This window comes from Bos indicus x Bos taurus, chromosome 23, assembly GCF_003369695.1.
Source record: "Bos indicus x Bos taurus breed Angus x Brahman F1 hybrid chromosome 23, Bos_hybrid_MaternalHap_v2.0, whole genome shotgun sequence".
Classification (NCBI taxonomy): Eukaryota; Metazoa; Chordata; class Mammalia; order Artiodactyla; family Bovidae; genus Bos; species Bos indicus x Bos taurus.
This window is the reverse complement of record NC_040098.1, coordinates 44348057-44364864: the sequence shown is the minus strand read 5'-3', so window position 1 is coordinate 44364864 and position 16808 is coordinate 44348057. Positions and strand designations below refer to the sequence as shown.

General features: G+C 42.8%; 1 protein-coding gene across 6 annotated transcripts in view; it reads left to right on the top strand.

Annotated features, from left to right (window-relative positions):
- PHACTR1 (phosphatase and actin regulator 1) overlaps positions 1-16808 on the top strand; it is a 527559-nt gene that overhangs the window by 444380 nt on the left and 66371 nt on the right. For 4 of the 6 annotated variants that reach the window (XM_027525392.1, XM_027525395.1, XM_027525396.1 and 1 more), the window contains 2 exons: positions 11861-12028; positions 13915-14121. In XM_027525392.1, the coding sequence (XP_027381193.1) occupies positions 11861-12028; positions 13915-14121 (375 nt within the window). The remainder of the gene's footprint in view (positions 1-11860; positions 12029-13914; positions 14122-16808) is intronic. The other 2 variants (XM_027525394.1, XM_027525393.1) reach the window with 1 other exon arrangement.

Sequence of the window (16808 nt, the reverse complement as noted above, 5' to 3'; positions counted from 1 at the left end):
TAGTTTAATGACTTCAACTCCTTGAATTCAAGCAAACTCCAATGACCATGGAGCCATTTCCAGCTTAGATTGAGAGCTTTTCATCTTTCAGTGAAATCCTTAGAGCTGCGGTTGATGGCACATCACTTGGCTGACAATGAGAGCAGCCAGTGGCTTTGAGGACAGTGATTTAGAAGATTACTGAGATTAACAGAAGCTTTTCAAAGCTGTCTATATTGTGGAAATGACACCTATGTGTGTTACTAAACAGTGGCAAGGCAATGGCAACCAACTCCACTACTCTTGCCTGGAAAATCCCATGGGTGGAGGAGCCTGGTGGGCTGCAGTCCATGGGGTCGAGAAGAGTCAGACACGACTGAACGACTTCACTTTCACTTTTCACCGTCATGCATTGGAGAAGGAAATGGCAACCCACTCCATTGTTCCTGCCTGGAGAATCCCAGAGATGGGGGAGCCTGGTGAGCTGCCATCTATGGGGTCACACAGAGTTGGACACAACTGAAGGGACTTAGCAGCAGTGCCCCCTTAGTGGATGAACTTTTTTTCTACTCTAATGGAAAAAGTGTATCAACGTCAAGAAAGAAAAAATAAAAAGACATCAGATGAAGTCCGTGTTTCATAGCTCCCCATCACCAGTGACACTTGTTGGTCACTTCGGCTCTATGGGGTCCCCATCAGCCACTCAGCAGAGATGCCCTTTTTGGTCAAAGGACATGTATTGAAAGCTACAGCAGCAGCTGTGTCTCAAAGGGAAAAAACAATTAGCAAATACTTGCAGTAGAGCTCTTCTTCCATGTCTTCACAAAGATGATTATTTGCTTTAACATAGGTGGCTGCACTTTTTGCTCTAATTATAGCTGTTGGCGATTGCCAGTAAATTCAAACGCGTTTGAATTTTCATAGGTCTGCATGTGTGAATTCTACACATTGCGTTACCGACGGGGATGCAGCGTAGCTAACACTTCCTAATGTTTTGAGTCTAAAATTCTCACAGGGTGCTTCACATACATAATCATTTTTCCTTCTACTGGAAGCATCAATGTAACCGTGATTTCGTGACATTCATTGTTCTCCTCTTCTGCACGTCTTTTATTCAGAATTTGCATCCTAGCAGTGCAGTAACTGTGGAGAAGGGGTAAAAAGTTGGGCTCAGAGAAAATAGCTATTCAAGAAACCTGAGGAGTAAGGAGGGGGTTTTCCCTTGCCAACAAAAATTATTAGGTTTTCATGTAACTGAACAAGGCAGCATGCCAGTGTTTGTTATTTTTTTTGTACATGTAAGCATCTCCATTGGAAAAAAAAAAAATTAATGACCATTAAGCTCTACTCATGGAGAAGGCAATGGCAACCCAGTCCAGTACTCTTGCTTGGAAAATCCCATGGACCGAGAAGCCTGGTGGGCTGCAGTCCATGGGGTCGCTAAGAGTCAGACACAACTGAGCGACTTCCCTTTCACTTTTCACTTTCATGCATTGGAGAAGGAAATGGCAACCCACTCCAGTGTTCTTGCCTGGAGAATCCCGGGGATGGGGGAGGTTGGTGGGCTGCCGTCTATGGGGTCGTACAGGGTCGGATATGACTGGAGCGACTTAGCAGCAGCAGCAAGCTCTACTCATATCTTGCCAAGCTCACTTTAGAACTTTGCAGCGTGCCTGCATATTTCCTCTTGAGGGCATTGTAATCAACCCATGCCTCTCATTCTCCGTTCCTGGTTTTGCACTTGACATTGTTTCAAGCACACGGTTAGGGGTCAGCGTCACCCACAGGGTCATTTCACTTGCATTTCTTTCGTTCCCAGCCAGGCTGTGCATTTCACGAGGGGCACCTGGAACTGATTTCTATTTATTTGTACAAATACTCCGCATACTTGGAATAGCCATTCTTTTATAGTTATGTTTGGTTCAGATTTCCCCATCATGCTGGTTTTTCTCCCTTATACTGGTTGTACAGTGTTTTATTTTGCAAATTAAAAACCTAAAAGTTCGCTCAGAGACTACTATCAACAATTATATGCCAATAAAATGGACAATGTGGAAGAAATGGACAAATTCTTAGAAAAGTACAACTTTCCAAAACTGGACCAGGAAGAAATAGAAAATCTTAACAGACCCATCACAAGCACGGAAATTGAAACTGTAATCAAAAATCTTCCAGCAAACAAAAGCCCAGGTCCAGATGGCTTCACAGCTGAATTCTACCAAAAATTTAGAGAAGAGCTAACACCTATCCTGCTCAAACTCGTCCAGAAAATTGCAGAGGAAGGTAAACTTCCAAACTCATTCTATGAGGCCACCATCACCCTAATACCAAAACCTGACAAAGATCCCACAAAAAAAGAAAACTACAGGCCAATATCACTGATGAACATAGATGCAAAAATCCTTAACAAAATTCTAGCAATCAGAACCCAACAACACATTAAAAAGATCATACACCATGACCAAGTGGGCTTTATCCCAGGGATGCAAGGATTCTTCAATATCCGCAAATCAATCAATGTAATACACCACATTAACAAATTGAAAAATAAAAACCATATGATTATCTCAATAGATGCAGAGAAAGCCTTTGACAAAATTCAACATCCATTTATGATAAAAACTCTCCAGAAAGCAGGAATAGAAGGAACATACCTCAACATAATAAAGGCTGTATATGACAAACCCACAGCAAACATTATCCTCAATGGTGAAAAATTGAAAGCATTTCCTCTAAAGTCAGGAACAAGACAAGGGTGCCCACTTTCACCATTACTATTCAACATAGTTTTGGAAGTTTTGGCCACAGCAATCAGAGCAGAAAAAGAAATAAAAGGAATCCAAATTAGAAAAGAAGAAGTAAAACTCTCACTATTTGCAGATGACATGATCCTCTACATAGAAAACCCTAAAGACTCTACCAGAAAATTACTAGAACTAATCAATGACTATAGTAAAGTTGCAGGATATAAAATCAACACACAGAAATCCCTTGCATTCCTATACACTAATAATGAGAAAACAGAAAGAGAAATTAAGGAAACAATTCCATTCACCATTGCAATAGAAAGAATAAAATACTTAGGAATATATCTACCTAAAGAAACTAAAGACCTATATATAGAAAACTATAAAACACCAGTGAAAGAAATCAAAGAGGACACTAATAGATGGAGAAATATACCATGTTCATGGATTGGAAGAATCAATATAGTGAAAATGAGTATACTACCCAAAGCAATTTATAGATTCAATGCAATCCCTATCAAGCTACCAACAGTATTCTTCACAGAGCTAGAACAAATAATTTCACAATTTGTATGGAAATACAAAAAACCTCGAATAGCCAAAGCAATCCTGAGAAAGAAGAATGGAACTGGAGGAATCAACCTACCTGACTTCAGGCTCTACTACAAAGCCACAGTTATCAAGACAGTATGGTACTGGCACAAAGACAGAAATATAGATCAATGGAACAAAATAGAAAGCCCAGAGATAAATCCACACACATATGGACACCTTATCTTTGACAAAGGAGGCAAGAATATACAATGGATTAAAGACAATCTCTTTAACAAGTGGTGCTGGGAAAACTGGTCAACCACTTGTAAAAGAATGAAACTAGAACACTTTCTAACACCATACACAAAAATAAACTCCAAATGGATTAAAGATCTAAACATAAGACCAGAAACTATAAAACTCCTAGAGGAGAACATAGGCAAAACACTCTCTGACATACATCACAGCAGGATCCTCTATGACCCACCTCCCAGAATATCGGAAATAAAAGCAAAAATAAACAAATGGGACCTAATTAAACTTAAAAGCTTCTGCACATCAAAGGAAACTATCAGCAAGGTGAAAAGACAGCCTTCAGAATGGGAGAAAATAATAGCAAATGAAGCAACTGACAAACAACTAATCTCAAAAATATACAAGCAACTCCTACAGCTCAACTCCAGAAAAATAAATGACCCAATCAAAAAATGGGCCAAAAAACTAAATAGACATTTCTCCAAAGAAGACATACAGAGGGCTAACAAACACATGAAAAGATGCTCAACATCACTTATTATCAGAGAAATGCAAATCAAGACCACTATGAGGTACCATTTCACACCAGTCAGAATGGCTGCGATCCAAAAGTCTACAAATAATAAATGTTGGAGAGGGTGTGGAGATAAGGGAACCCTCTTACACTGTTGGTGGGAATGCAAACTAGTACAGCCACTATGGAGAACAGTGTGGAGATTCCTTAAAAAACTGGAAATAGAACTGCCTTATGATCCAGCAATCCCACTGCTGGGCATACACACTGAGGAAACCAGAAGGGAAAGAGACACGTGTACCCCAATGTTCATCGCAGCACTGTTTATAATAGCCAGGACATGGAAGCAACCTAGATGTCCATCAGCAGATGAATGGATAAGAAAGCTGTGGTACATATACACAATGGAGTATTACTCAGCCATTAAGAAGAATTCATTTGAATCAGTTCTAATGAGGTGGATGAAACTGGAGCCTATTATACAGAGCGAAGTAAGCCAGAAGGAAAAACACCAATACAGTATACTAACGCATATATATGGAATTTAGAAAGATGATAACAATAACCCTGTGTACGAGACAGCAAAAGAGACACTGATGTATGGAACAGTCTTATGGACTCTGTGGGAGAAGGAGAGGGTGGGAAGATTTGGGAGAATGGCATTGAAACATGTAAAATATCATGTATGAAACAAGATGCCAGTCCAGGTTCAATGCACGATACTGGATGCTTGGGGCTAGTGCACTGGGACGACCCAGAGGGATGGTATGGGGAGGGAGGAGGGAGGAGGGTTCAGGATGGGGAACACATGTGTACCTGTGATGGATTCATTTTGATATTTGGCAAAACTAATACAATTATGTAAAGTTTAAAAATAAAATTAAAAAAATAAAAACCTAAAAGTTTATGAGTAAGTTAATACATTTCTGGCTTCCTTCTTATGCACCCTAAATAAATAAATATGTCTGTGAGTATATATATATATGTCAATCACCCTAAAACCAGAGGGTATCTTAAAGCAAAACAAACAACAACAACAAAATTTTTTGGAATATTGTCACATAGGTAACATCTGGTTATAGGTAGATGTCATTCCTAAATAAACTGAATTAGAACAAAAAATATATATTTTTAAAAACATCTTTCAAGCCAACTCTCTGGAACACAGCTTTTATATATTGGGTTAGCCACAGAGTTCATCCCAGTTTCTCATACCATCTTATGGGAAAACCCAAATGAACTTTTTGACCAACCAGTAGATTGTACTCTTAGAACATTAAGAAAAATTTTATGCAAGACAAGAGGTGAATCTCCATCTGTTCCAAACACACATCTACTCCCTTCCTTCGCCTCTCATTTTTCTTCTTCTGTTTCTCAGGGCTTAACTTCTCACGCTTCTTTTCCTCATCTTTCACCCCAGCTCGTGTACACCAAATTCCTCCCTGTCTGCATTTCTGCACCCCGTCTTGCCTCACTCTTTCCCCAGGGGATGTCTGTTTCCTCCTCAGCATTTAGCACAATGCCTGGCCTGTGGCAGGAGGGGCAGGGCAGAATATGGTTCAACTCCAGGCCTTTGGAGGCAGCCGCCCTAACAGTCGTTTCTCCAGGTATCCTAAGGAGCTAACAGCAGATCTGTTTGTGAGGCTCAGTGGGTGTGACCCCACATTGTTCACGATAGGGTCTCAGTAGGTGTTTGTCAGTCGAATGAATTCATTCACTCTCACCTGTCCCTTGGGAGAAGGCAATGGCACCCCACTCCAGCACTCTTGCCTGGAAAATCCCATGGATGGAGGAGCCTGGTAGGCTGCAGTCCATGGGGTCGCTAAGAGTCGGACACGACTGAGCGACTTCACTTTCACTTTTCACTTTCATGCACTGGAGAAGGAAATGGCAACCCACTCCAGTGTTCTTGCCTGGAGAATCCCAGGGATGGGGGAGCCTCGTGGGCTGCCGTCTCTGGGGTCGCACAGAGTCGGACACGACTGAAGCGACTGAGCAGCACAGCAGCACCTCTCCCTTCACTCTCCTTAACTTGATGTGAGCCTGACTTACCAGCATCTTCAATTCTTGTGCCTCACAAGGAAGAGAAGACAGTGACTGGCCAGGTCTCCATCTCAATCCATTGCTTTCTACGTCTCACCATTTGTCGTGACTCTGACTTGCACTCTCTTCTGCATTCTTTTCTCTTCGCTTCTGTGACCGGATGCTCCCGTTGGGCATGTCTGCACCTGGCTCATCTTTTACTTTTCTTCCCCACCCTGGTGCCCTCTCCAGTCCCATCTCCCTTCGTGACAAGTTCATAATCCATGGTTAGACCACGCAACCTCCTGCTTTCTCTTTGAGATTTAAACCAGCCGCCTCTGTTACGTGTTAGCCCCATGAACGACATTTCCTGCCCTAAACCTCATCATGAAAAGGCACTGTTGCTATTCTGGGTTCTCTTGCTTGTCCAGTTCCTTCCCTCCAGTCCAGTAGTTCTCAAAGTGTGGAACCCTGACCAGCAAAAGCAGCTTTGGCATCACCCAAGAATTTATTAGACACGCGTGTTCTCAGTTCCACGCCAAACCTCATGAGTCAGAGACTCTGGGAGTGAGGCCCTGTCATCTTTGTTTTAACTGCCTGCCAGGAAATTGTGATGCCCATGAAAGTTTGAGAACCACTGCCTTAACCTGTCTGGTCTCCTCCTGCCTTCTCCCTTCCTCCTTTCCACACTTTGCTAATTCTAGTAGGAACTGTCTTAATACCTGAAGATAATTGTACCATTTTGAAAATTACAGTATGTGAAACGTCAAAATGATTTCCAATACTCAATGAGCTTTTGCTCATTCATACTAACAAGAGACTGTGCAATGGAAGATCAGAAAGAGGAATTCAGGAAGCAATTCCACTTACCATTGTATCAAAAAGAGCAAATACCTAAGAAACTGTGATGATCTTGATAGATGAAAGTAGAAATATTCTGTAAGACTCATTTTATTCAGGAGAGTTAAATTCTTCCTGGGAGGGAAAACAGTTTTTTCTAATGATGTTTATTTTAAAAATGCTAGTAATGTGCTGTGGAGAAGGCAGTGGCACCCCACTCCAGTATTCTTGCCTGGAAAATCCCATGGACGGAGGAGCCTGGTAGGCTGCAGTCCATGGGGTCGCACAGAGTCGGACACGACTGAAGCGACTTAGCAGCAGCAGCAGCAGCAGTAATCTGCTGATAACAGAACTGGTAAATAGTAAAAAGACATGGAGAGCCTAAACAGTCTTCAGAGATACAAACTATTATGTATAAGATGTATAGACAACAGGGTCCTACTGTGTAATAGCACAGGGAACTATATTCAGTATTCTGTGCTAAGCCATAATGGAAAAGAATATGAAAAAGGAATGTGTGCGTATATACACCTGTGTATGTGTATCTATACATACATGTGTGAATATATACATGTGTGTATATATACACATACGTGTGTGTATATATCCACACATATATGTGTATATATGCACATGTGCATGTATATTATATATAATAACTGAATCACTTTACAGTAGAAATTAATACAACCTTGTGAATCAACTATTCATCAATAAATTAGTCTTTAGATGAATCAACCTTGAAGTTACTAAGCATTCGGAATTCCCAACTAATTCCTCATAGCTTGATGATGAGAACATGGAGTTCATTACGTTCATGCTTCTACCTTTTGTGTGCATTTGAAAACATAAGAATTTTAAAAATAACTGTTACTTTAACAGCAGCATCTTTTTAATCCCATATTATATGAATCCAAATCAGATTTAATTTTTGTCATCATCTATCTTAGTCATAAGTGATATCAATAATGAATCTGTACTTATTGCATGGTTTTAATTTACTTCTACCAGATGTGTGCATATATATGTAGGTAAGTAGGTATGTCGATAGGTAAAACATGGTTATCAATGTTAATATTGAAGAAATGACCAAAAGCCCAGAAATCTGCTGCTGTGTAAATTGACAAACCCTATAGAAAAATGACTTAATGATATCCAGGTCTGTGTCAGTAGACATTAAAATATTAATACACATAAATGTCTTTATCGGACTCTCTTCTAAAGGGGAGAATTCTAATTGCAGAGAAGGTTTTATACCAGAAGGTAATCGGCAGAGATTTCTGTTTTTATAAGAGCATGCTGCTGCTGCTGCTGCTAAGTTTCTTCAGTCGTGTCCTACTCTGTGCGACCCCATAGATGGCAGCCCACCAGGCCCCGCCGTCCCTGGGATTCTCCAGGCAAGAACACTGGAGTGGTTTGCCATTTCCTTCTCCAATGCATGAAAGAGAAAAGTGAAAGTGAAGTCGCTCAGTCGTGTCTGACTCCTAGCGACCCCATGGACTGCAACCCACCAGGCTCCTCCGTCCATGGGTTTTCCAGGCAAGAGTACAGCATAAAGCATTCGAAATCCCTTTGTGACCAACCACAGAGAGATAATCATTAAGATGATAACTATGCAAATTATAATGCTTATAAAATTTAAAAAACAAGACGAAATAAAATTTGATACATACAACTACGTATGGAAAAAGAACTTTTCTGTTAGGGTAGAAATATGATTCATGTCATATTTCTCCTTTTTTCTAATTTTGTTTTTTAATGAGATGTGTATTTAGAAGTTGCGGTGGTGGAATTCACCAGATTGTTTCCTCTCCCAAATGACTTGGGCCTTTGTGATTTAGCAAAGGTACTTTTTAACCCGTAGGGAGCTAAATTTTTTGAGAGTTGATGTGTCCCAAGAGGGGTGAGCAATACTGCTTCCCCGTAACCACCAAGACCTCTAGCGCTACTGCTGTGGTGTCTTTTCTTCCCCTTAATGTTGCATCTACAGTTCTTAGATGTAAGTAGTCAAAGTAGCTAAAATATGTAGCGATCATTCCATCACATCTTTGCCCCAAAGAAGCAAAATATGGCAACAACCCTGAAACCCCTCCTCCTCTGGCTGTTTTAAGCCAGTACTTTTACTATACTGCTGCTGCTAAGTCGATTCAGTCGTGTCCGACTCTGTGCGACCCCGTAGACGGCAGCCCACCAGGCTCCCCCGTCCCTGGGATTCTCCAGGCAAGAACACTGGAGTGGGTTGCCATTTCCTTCTCCAATGCATGAAAGTGAAAGGTGAAAATGAAGTTGCTCAGTCGTGTCCGACTCTTCAAGACCCCATGGACTGCAGCCTACCAGGCTCCTCCGTCCATGGGATTTTCCAGGTAAGAGTACTGGAGTGGGGTGCCAGAACATCCAAAATCAGAATGGTTTCCCAGAGATGCAGTAAACCTGACGGCAGTGCCATCATTATTCCACCACCTGGGAACCCGAAGCAGAGGTGCTTCCCATGTTGTCGGTTTGAACAAGACGAAGTAAAGGACCCGGGACTGTCCGTTACTGGATGGCGCTGCGTTAACGCTCACAACCGCGGCTCTTCCCATCCTGGGTACTCTCAGTTCAGCTGAGTGTTTCCCAAATAGCCTTGGCCTGACAGTCTGCTCTTCTCTTAGGAATGAGACGTCATAGCCGTATTGTTAATCACGATTATAGTGACTACTGCCTCCATTTGAGACATATAAAAAGGCCACGTGAGGGGCTTTCCTGGCCATCTAGGGGCTAAGACTCCGCACTTCCACTGCACGGGGCATGGGTTCCATCCCTGGTTGGGGAACTAACATCGCACATGCTAAGCAGCATGACCAACAGCAAACAAAAGCCCAATTAACAAAAAAAAATTTTAAGGCCAAGTGAAAAGAAAGAAAAAATAAACCCACAGTCTTCAAAAATTAGTGCTTTAAAGTATCTGCTTCAAATGACTTTTTGGTGTACATTATATTTTTTTTCTATGTGTATAAAATTTCAGGTCAAATATCATAAGTCCTTGAACCATATGCTACCTAAAGCCTGTCAGTTTATAAATTGCTCTGTTGAGCATGCGTTTCATCAGGCCAGTTCTAAATGAGGAGGAAAGGGGGTAGGTAGAGGAATCTTTTGCTGCTGTATCATCATTGTGTAGAAAATTAAAGCCTTGGGAGGAACACAGCAAAAGGAAAAGCTTATTTATCCATGATTAACCATGGAGGCATTTCACTGTTGTATTTCTTCAAGTAAATCATCTGTCTTCTCGTTGTAAGGCAGGTAATTGCTTTGCTGATTTCTGTGTTTCTGCCCAAACATAACTTAGAGCCTTTCATCTGGATATTTATTCATCTGGCTGGAACAGCTTTCAGTCCTCTTTAAAAATTAATTTGACTTTAATGTCTAGCTATCTAGGACTCCTCTGGGCTAGGAGGAAATCACACCCAGGGAGTTTTGATTTGACAAACGGCTGTTGTGTAGGAGACTTTGATCCTCCACCGTGGTGTTAACTGGCTGCTCCTTGTCTTGCTGAGCTTTGACAAGATCAAAGCATACACCCTGCCCGGCAGAATCAGTGATGGGCACCAGGAGAATCCTGGCACCTCCCAGTGACTCTGGGCCGCTGCAGCCCTGCAGCTGGAGCTCAGAGACCCCTAAACGTGTCTACTTGGAGAGATTGGATGTGGGCAGAGGTGCCGAGAAGACAGGGTGAGTCTTTCCTAGTGCCTTGATGTCCCAGGTCCCCATGCTGTTGAGCACTTGAAGCCTTTGGCTCCCAGAAGTAGGAATTCCTGACCTCGTTTTCCATCTCTGAGTCCTGCTTAGTGTTTCCAGGTTTTCAAAAATTATGAAGAAAATTTGATTTTCATTTTTGTTTAAAGAACAAATATAAAACATGGTATATTATGATTTTTTAGCACTTTTAAAATGTTAAAACTTTTGTAAATGTTTTTAAATTTTCAATTAAAGTATAGTTGATTAACAATATTGTGTAAGTTTCAGGTATACAGCACAGATAGTCAGTTATACATATATGTGTGTGTGTGTGTGTGTGTGTATATATATATACACTCTTTTTCAGATTCTTTTCCCTTATAGTTTACTGCAAAAATATAGTTGCCTGTGCTATACTGTAGGTTCTTGTTTGTTATTTACATATTTTATATATAGTAGAATGTATATGTTAATACTAACCTCCTAATGTATTCCTCCCTGCTCCCTTTCTCCTTTGGTAATGATAAGTTTGCATTCTATGTCTGTGAGTCTCTGTTTTATTTTTAAAAAAAAAAAAGTTCATTCGTATCTTTTTCTTTTTAATTCCACATAAGCAATATCATATGATACTTGTCTTTCCCAGTCTGGCTCACTGAACTAGTGTGATGATTTCTAGGGTTTTTTTCTAGGTTCACATTGCTGTGTATGGCATTCCCGCATTCTTTTTTATGGCTGAGTAATATTCCATATGGGCTTCCTGGTGGTTCAGACAGTAAAGAATCTGTCTGTAATGCAGATCTGGGTTCGATCCCTGGGTTGGGAAGATCCCCTAGAGAAGGGAATGATTACCCACTCCAGTATTCTGGCCTGGAAAATTCCATGGACAGAGGAGTCTGGCGGGCTACAGTTCATGGAGTTGCAAAGAGTCAGACATGACTGAGTGACTTTTCAGTTTCACAATATTCCATACATATGTATATACACATACATACATACATACATACACACACACAGCAGATCTTCTTTATCCATTCATCTGTCGATGGAGAGAAAACAGGCACACTACTGAAGATCATTGGAAATGGTTTCCCTGGTGGTTAGATGCCTTAAAAGCAAAATAACAAGTGCAGACTTTGTGTCTGGTCTTGATGAAGATTGTTCAAAAGCATCCAGACTCAGGTAGCAGGCTATAAATGTCACTCTTTCCTGCAAGGCAGGCGTATCTAACTCTGCGGTCTCTTTCTCGCTCCAACAGATGGGGAGCTCTCCATATCGAATGAAGATGACTCCCTGGAAAACGGGCAGTCCCTGAGCTCCAGCCAGCTGTCTCTGCCTGCCCTGTCCGAAATGGAGCCAGTCCCGATGCCCAGGGATCCCTGCTCATATGAGGTGCTCCAGCCTGCTGACATCATGGATGGGACAGGTAATGCCCCCTGATAGACATTGAATTGGTCCCCAGCATGTGGTGTGGCGGGCCTTCAGCCTGGATGGACTTGGGCTTCTGTTCTGAAGCCCCCTGAACATAAGGATCTCCTGGAAATGAGGATGGAAGTGACCGATTTAGTATCGGGTTGGTCATGAAAGTTCCTTTGGGTTTTTCCATAAAACGTTACAGAAAACTTGAACAAGGTTTTCGGCCAACCCAGTACATGCTGAGTGTAAAAATATGGAGGAAATATCCATTTATTTTTCTACAATCTTTAAAAACACTTTTAAAACCTAAATCTCTTTAAAGAAGATAGATCTTGTTTTGTAATATAGATGATTTAAAACGTCATCGTTTTGTTTTCTAACATTCGTTCCTGCTAACGCTGAGCCCCATGCTTCTGCAGGATGTCTAAGTCACCTGGTCACAAAGCCCTGGTATGCCTTTGAATCCTCATCCTGATATAACAGTTAACTGTTACATCACTTTAGCAGACTGTACCAGTTTACCGTATAAAATTGATGTATTAATTGTACAACTTAACCAGTTAAGTTGTATCCTGCTGACAGGTGATTTGTGATGCCATCTGACCGTCACTCCCTCTTTGGTCCAGAGTCGCCAATATTCAGTCCCTCCGAAGGACTGCAGAGTGGTCCTCTTTAGCCAGATGGTGGTGCGCTCCCGACAGCCAGTAAGGAGAGGCCCTTGCTATCAGGAGACCAGCCTCCGGGGAGGGACCTCTGGCAATGTCTGGAGTCTGGGGAGGGAGGCCACGTCCTTCCTCTGTCTACACCGTGTGCAAAGTCTGCAACACGGAGCTCAGGCGGGAGGCGGGAGTGATGGCGGTTCAGAGAGTCGGCGCCCTGCTTCACTTTGGGACCCTGTGAGTCGCTGCTCCATCAATGTCCAGCACTGGTAACACCAGTGTCCCTTGAGCCAGGGGAGAACCTGGTTCTCCTGCGGATGATGTGCAAGGCTTTGATGCTGTCAGGAACACTGCTGCCCGGATTAGGGAGGAAGGAGGAGGCAGGGGAGTACTCTTGTACAGGCTTTCTTACTGGAGCAGTGATGGTAGGGGGGAGTACGCATCTGAGTTGCATTTCCTTCCCAACCTCCCCCCTTCCCAGCTGGAGAGATTGTTCCAACTAAAGCCGTAAATTGAGATTTCTCTCCAGCCTTCCTTGTGACATTGGGATCAGACAGATTTGATTTGTTGTCCTGAGATCTGTCGCCCTTGGGAAGTCGTAGAGTCTCCTTCAGTCTTCAGCTAGGTCACCAGTCTGATGGGAGGACCTCTGCTACCACCCAGGACAGCTCTTAACTGGAGCTGATCTGGGTCCTGCACCCCCACCCCCAGGGGGAGAGGAAGAGGTGGGCCTGGAGCAATAAGGAATGGGCAGAATCCAAACGAGAAAACCATGCTTCTGGCGAGGGTAGGAGAGAGGAGCAGAGAAAACAAAAAGGATGTTAATTTGGAGCATCCTTCACCTTGTCCAGGTGTATAGGAGCCAGTGCCCCTGAAACTGCAGAGCGCCCCCTGAACACTGATGTGCAGCTTGGACGGCCCCGAAGCTGAAGGAGCAGCCGCCCCAGGATATGGGGGTTGCCTGCCCAGTGTCAGCCCCTAGGCCGCCCTCAGACCCAGGAGCAAAGGGCAAACACACCCCAAGGAGGCTCAGAGGGGCTCCTGGTCCTTGCTCCTCTGTGCCTGCCCATCTGTTGCCTGTCGCCGTGGTCCGTGAGTTGGTGTTGGTGCGCCCGCGGAATGCGCGCTGCACGCTCTGCCGCGTCGCTGGCCTGCGCTGCGCCCCCGCGGCTGCCGCCAGCCCCACCCGCGCTGCGTGTGTGTAATGTCCTCGTGTGTCATGTGGTTGTCCCCTCAGTGTCCGAAGAGAGTCCCTCTGCCAGTGAGTCTGGAGCCCTCCTGTCCCAAGATCCTTCAGCCAAACCAGTCCTGTTCCTGCCCCCCAAAAAACCTGCTGCTTCCCCCGGAGACCACGAGGACACCCCCGTGAAGCAGCTCTCTCTCCTCAAGCAGCCCCCCGCCCTGCCTCCCAAACCCACTGCCAGGATTGGCAACCACTTACCAGGTGAGTCAGCACGCCTTCTGGGGGCCCGCCGCCCTGCCTTCCCTTCACGGGATCCTTTCTTGCTTTTTACCTGAGAACCTTTGGCGAGGTCGCCCTGTGGGACACTTTGGTGTTTCTGTGTGTGTCTTGGTACACGCCGTTGTGACCTGGGTTTGTGTGTGTGTGTTCCGAGGCATGCAGTATACACCTGCCAGCCACGTGCTCAGGGCCTCCAGTCGTGTGCACCAGTAAGTATGTCCGTTGGCATTGATGTGGCTAAGAGTGTTTGCCCGTCTAGGTGGGTTAGATTCACCGTCCAAATCTTCGTGGAGATAGAGGAGCACCTGTTCTCTTCATCATGAGTTTGCTAAAGCATTCAATTTTTTGTCTCTGAATACTTCATCTGAAACCCAGTGTATTTCTTCTTTTAAAATGTATACCTGTGCTGTTCTCTTGGGGGGGGGGGGGGTGGGAGCAAAGATAGTAATTTGCAAAATATTGTGGAAAATACTTTTAAGAGGAATGTTGTCCTAAAATGACTGCTTTTTAATTGAAGTGTGGTTGATTTATGATACTGTTTTAATTGGGTGTATGGCAAAATGATTCAGTTATATATATATTTTCAGATTATCAACGGGATTAACAGATACAAACCTCTACAGAAAATAGATAAGCTTGATAAGCATCAAGGATTTACTATATAGCACAGGGGACTGTGTTCAATATTTTGTAATTACCTGAAATGACTTTAAAATTCATTGTTCAGTGTTAGGTAACACATGCACCTCCAGTTATTAAATTGGGCATTTAGTGGAATTGCGCTTCGCTGTACATTAGCACATGAATCGGGTACCACTTAGTGGTTTAAAGTTGTGGTATAATCGGAGGTTCAAGATTTCAGAGGGATGTTTCTCCAACCTTGATAATAATCCCACATGATACTGACTGATTTCCTTTTTATATGTTTGCTATTTTGATAAATAGTTTCTAATTGATCCCTATATATTTTTGTAAGATGGAAGGAGGGTGCAAGAATATCCATTTATTTTATCATTAAAAAACTGGGGTTCAAGGAAAGAAGTGACTTTTCCAGGGCTGGCGGGAATTCTGCAGTAAAGCCAACATTAGACCCTGTTTCCCGATTCCTAAGTCAATCACTGTTGTTTCCATGGCCGTAGGACGTCTCTCACATAACGCGGAGGCTTATTAGTTACAATTCAAATAGAAGTTTGTGTCAGGCTCCTCTATCAAAGTACATACCCATCCAAGTCAGTGTTTGTGGTTCAAAAGAGCAAGTTTCCAATTAAAGAAACTGCTCAACACAGTAGTAACACTTTAGTGTTCCCAAATTTAAATGCAGAGAAAACCACAAAGGAAAAGAGCCTTCTTAAGCCTCCCTGAAAAGATAACCACTGTCTGTCATTGATCTAACAGAAAAAGTGAAATGCTAGTTTACTTTTTCTTTGCCCTCACTTATGTCTTATGAACTGGTCCTCATGTTACTAAAATATTCCACAAAGTGATTTTGTTAGCTACATTGTAGGGGACCCCAATTAAATGAGGTACCCCTTAAGGGGTTTCTATCTTCCTTATTATAAAAAACTCAATATCTCCACAATGTGCATGTATTTTTATAAGCATTTCTGAGTTTTTCCTCACTTATTCCTGGTATGAGAATTGCTCATTCTGATTCTAGAACTAAATTATGTACTTTTAAGGTCTGTGTACATTTTAAGACTGAGAGGCCAAGTTTCCCTTGAGAAAGCTTAAATATTGAAAAAAGTAAACTCCTGTATATAGTACATATTTATTCAGCACACCTAACTGTAGGCAGAATACTGTGCTAGGTATCAAAATATGACAGCTCAGTATATATGTATATGATATATATACAATTATGAATATATCCTCATTAAATTTCCAGAAATAGAATGCCAGAATAACTACCATCAGGTGTAATCCTTGCCGTTTAGCATAGTCTGCTAAAAAGGCTCCTGGAGAGCCTGAAACTTGAGCCCACCCTTAAGGCATGAGGGACTTAAAGAGAATGAGGAAAGGCTCAGAGGTGGCCCTGCTTCAGGCCAGTGACAAGGAGGCGGAGCTGGGATGGAGGGGCCTTCTTGGGCTGTGTTGAGAGAGAGGGTTTACTCCTACCTATCATGTGAGAATTTTGATTTTAGGCAGTGGTGGCCTTTGGAGGATTTTGAGCTGGGGAGTGAGTGATAGGGTGAAAACTAGACTTTAAAATACATTCCTGGGTCATTGTGTAAAATGAACCAGAAGAAGAGGAGGTTGACAGCCGAACCGAGAAGCCAGTGAAGCCACCTGTATGCCTCATTCTCCGGAAGCATTAGTTGAATTCAATCGAACAATTTAAGGCAGGGAGACACTTTGAGAGGCCGCTCCATTTGTTGAAACAGAAGCTAAAATTATCAGCTGATGGCAGTGGGAAGAGAGAGAATGGATGAGTAGATAAGACATTTTAAAAGAAGAATTAACAGGGACTTCCCTGGCGGTCCAGTGGTTGAGACTTTGCCTTCCAGGGCACAGGGTGTGAGTTCAATCCCTGGTCAGGGAACTAAGATCCCACATGCCTCTTGGCCAAAAAACCAAAACATGAAAAACAGAAGTCATATTGTAACAAATTCAGTTAAGACTTTAAACATCGCCCACACCAGAAGACTTTAAAAAAAAAATAAAAAGAATTG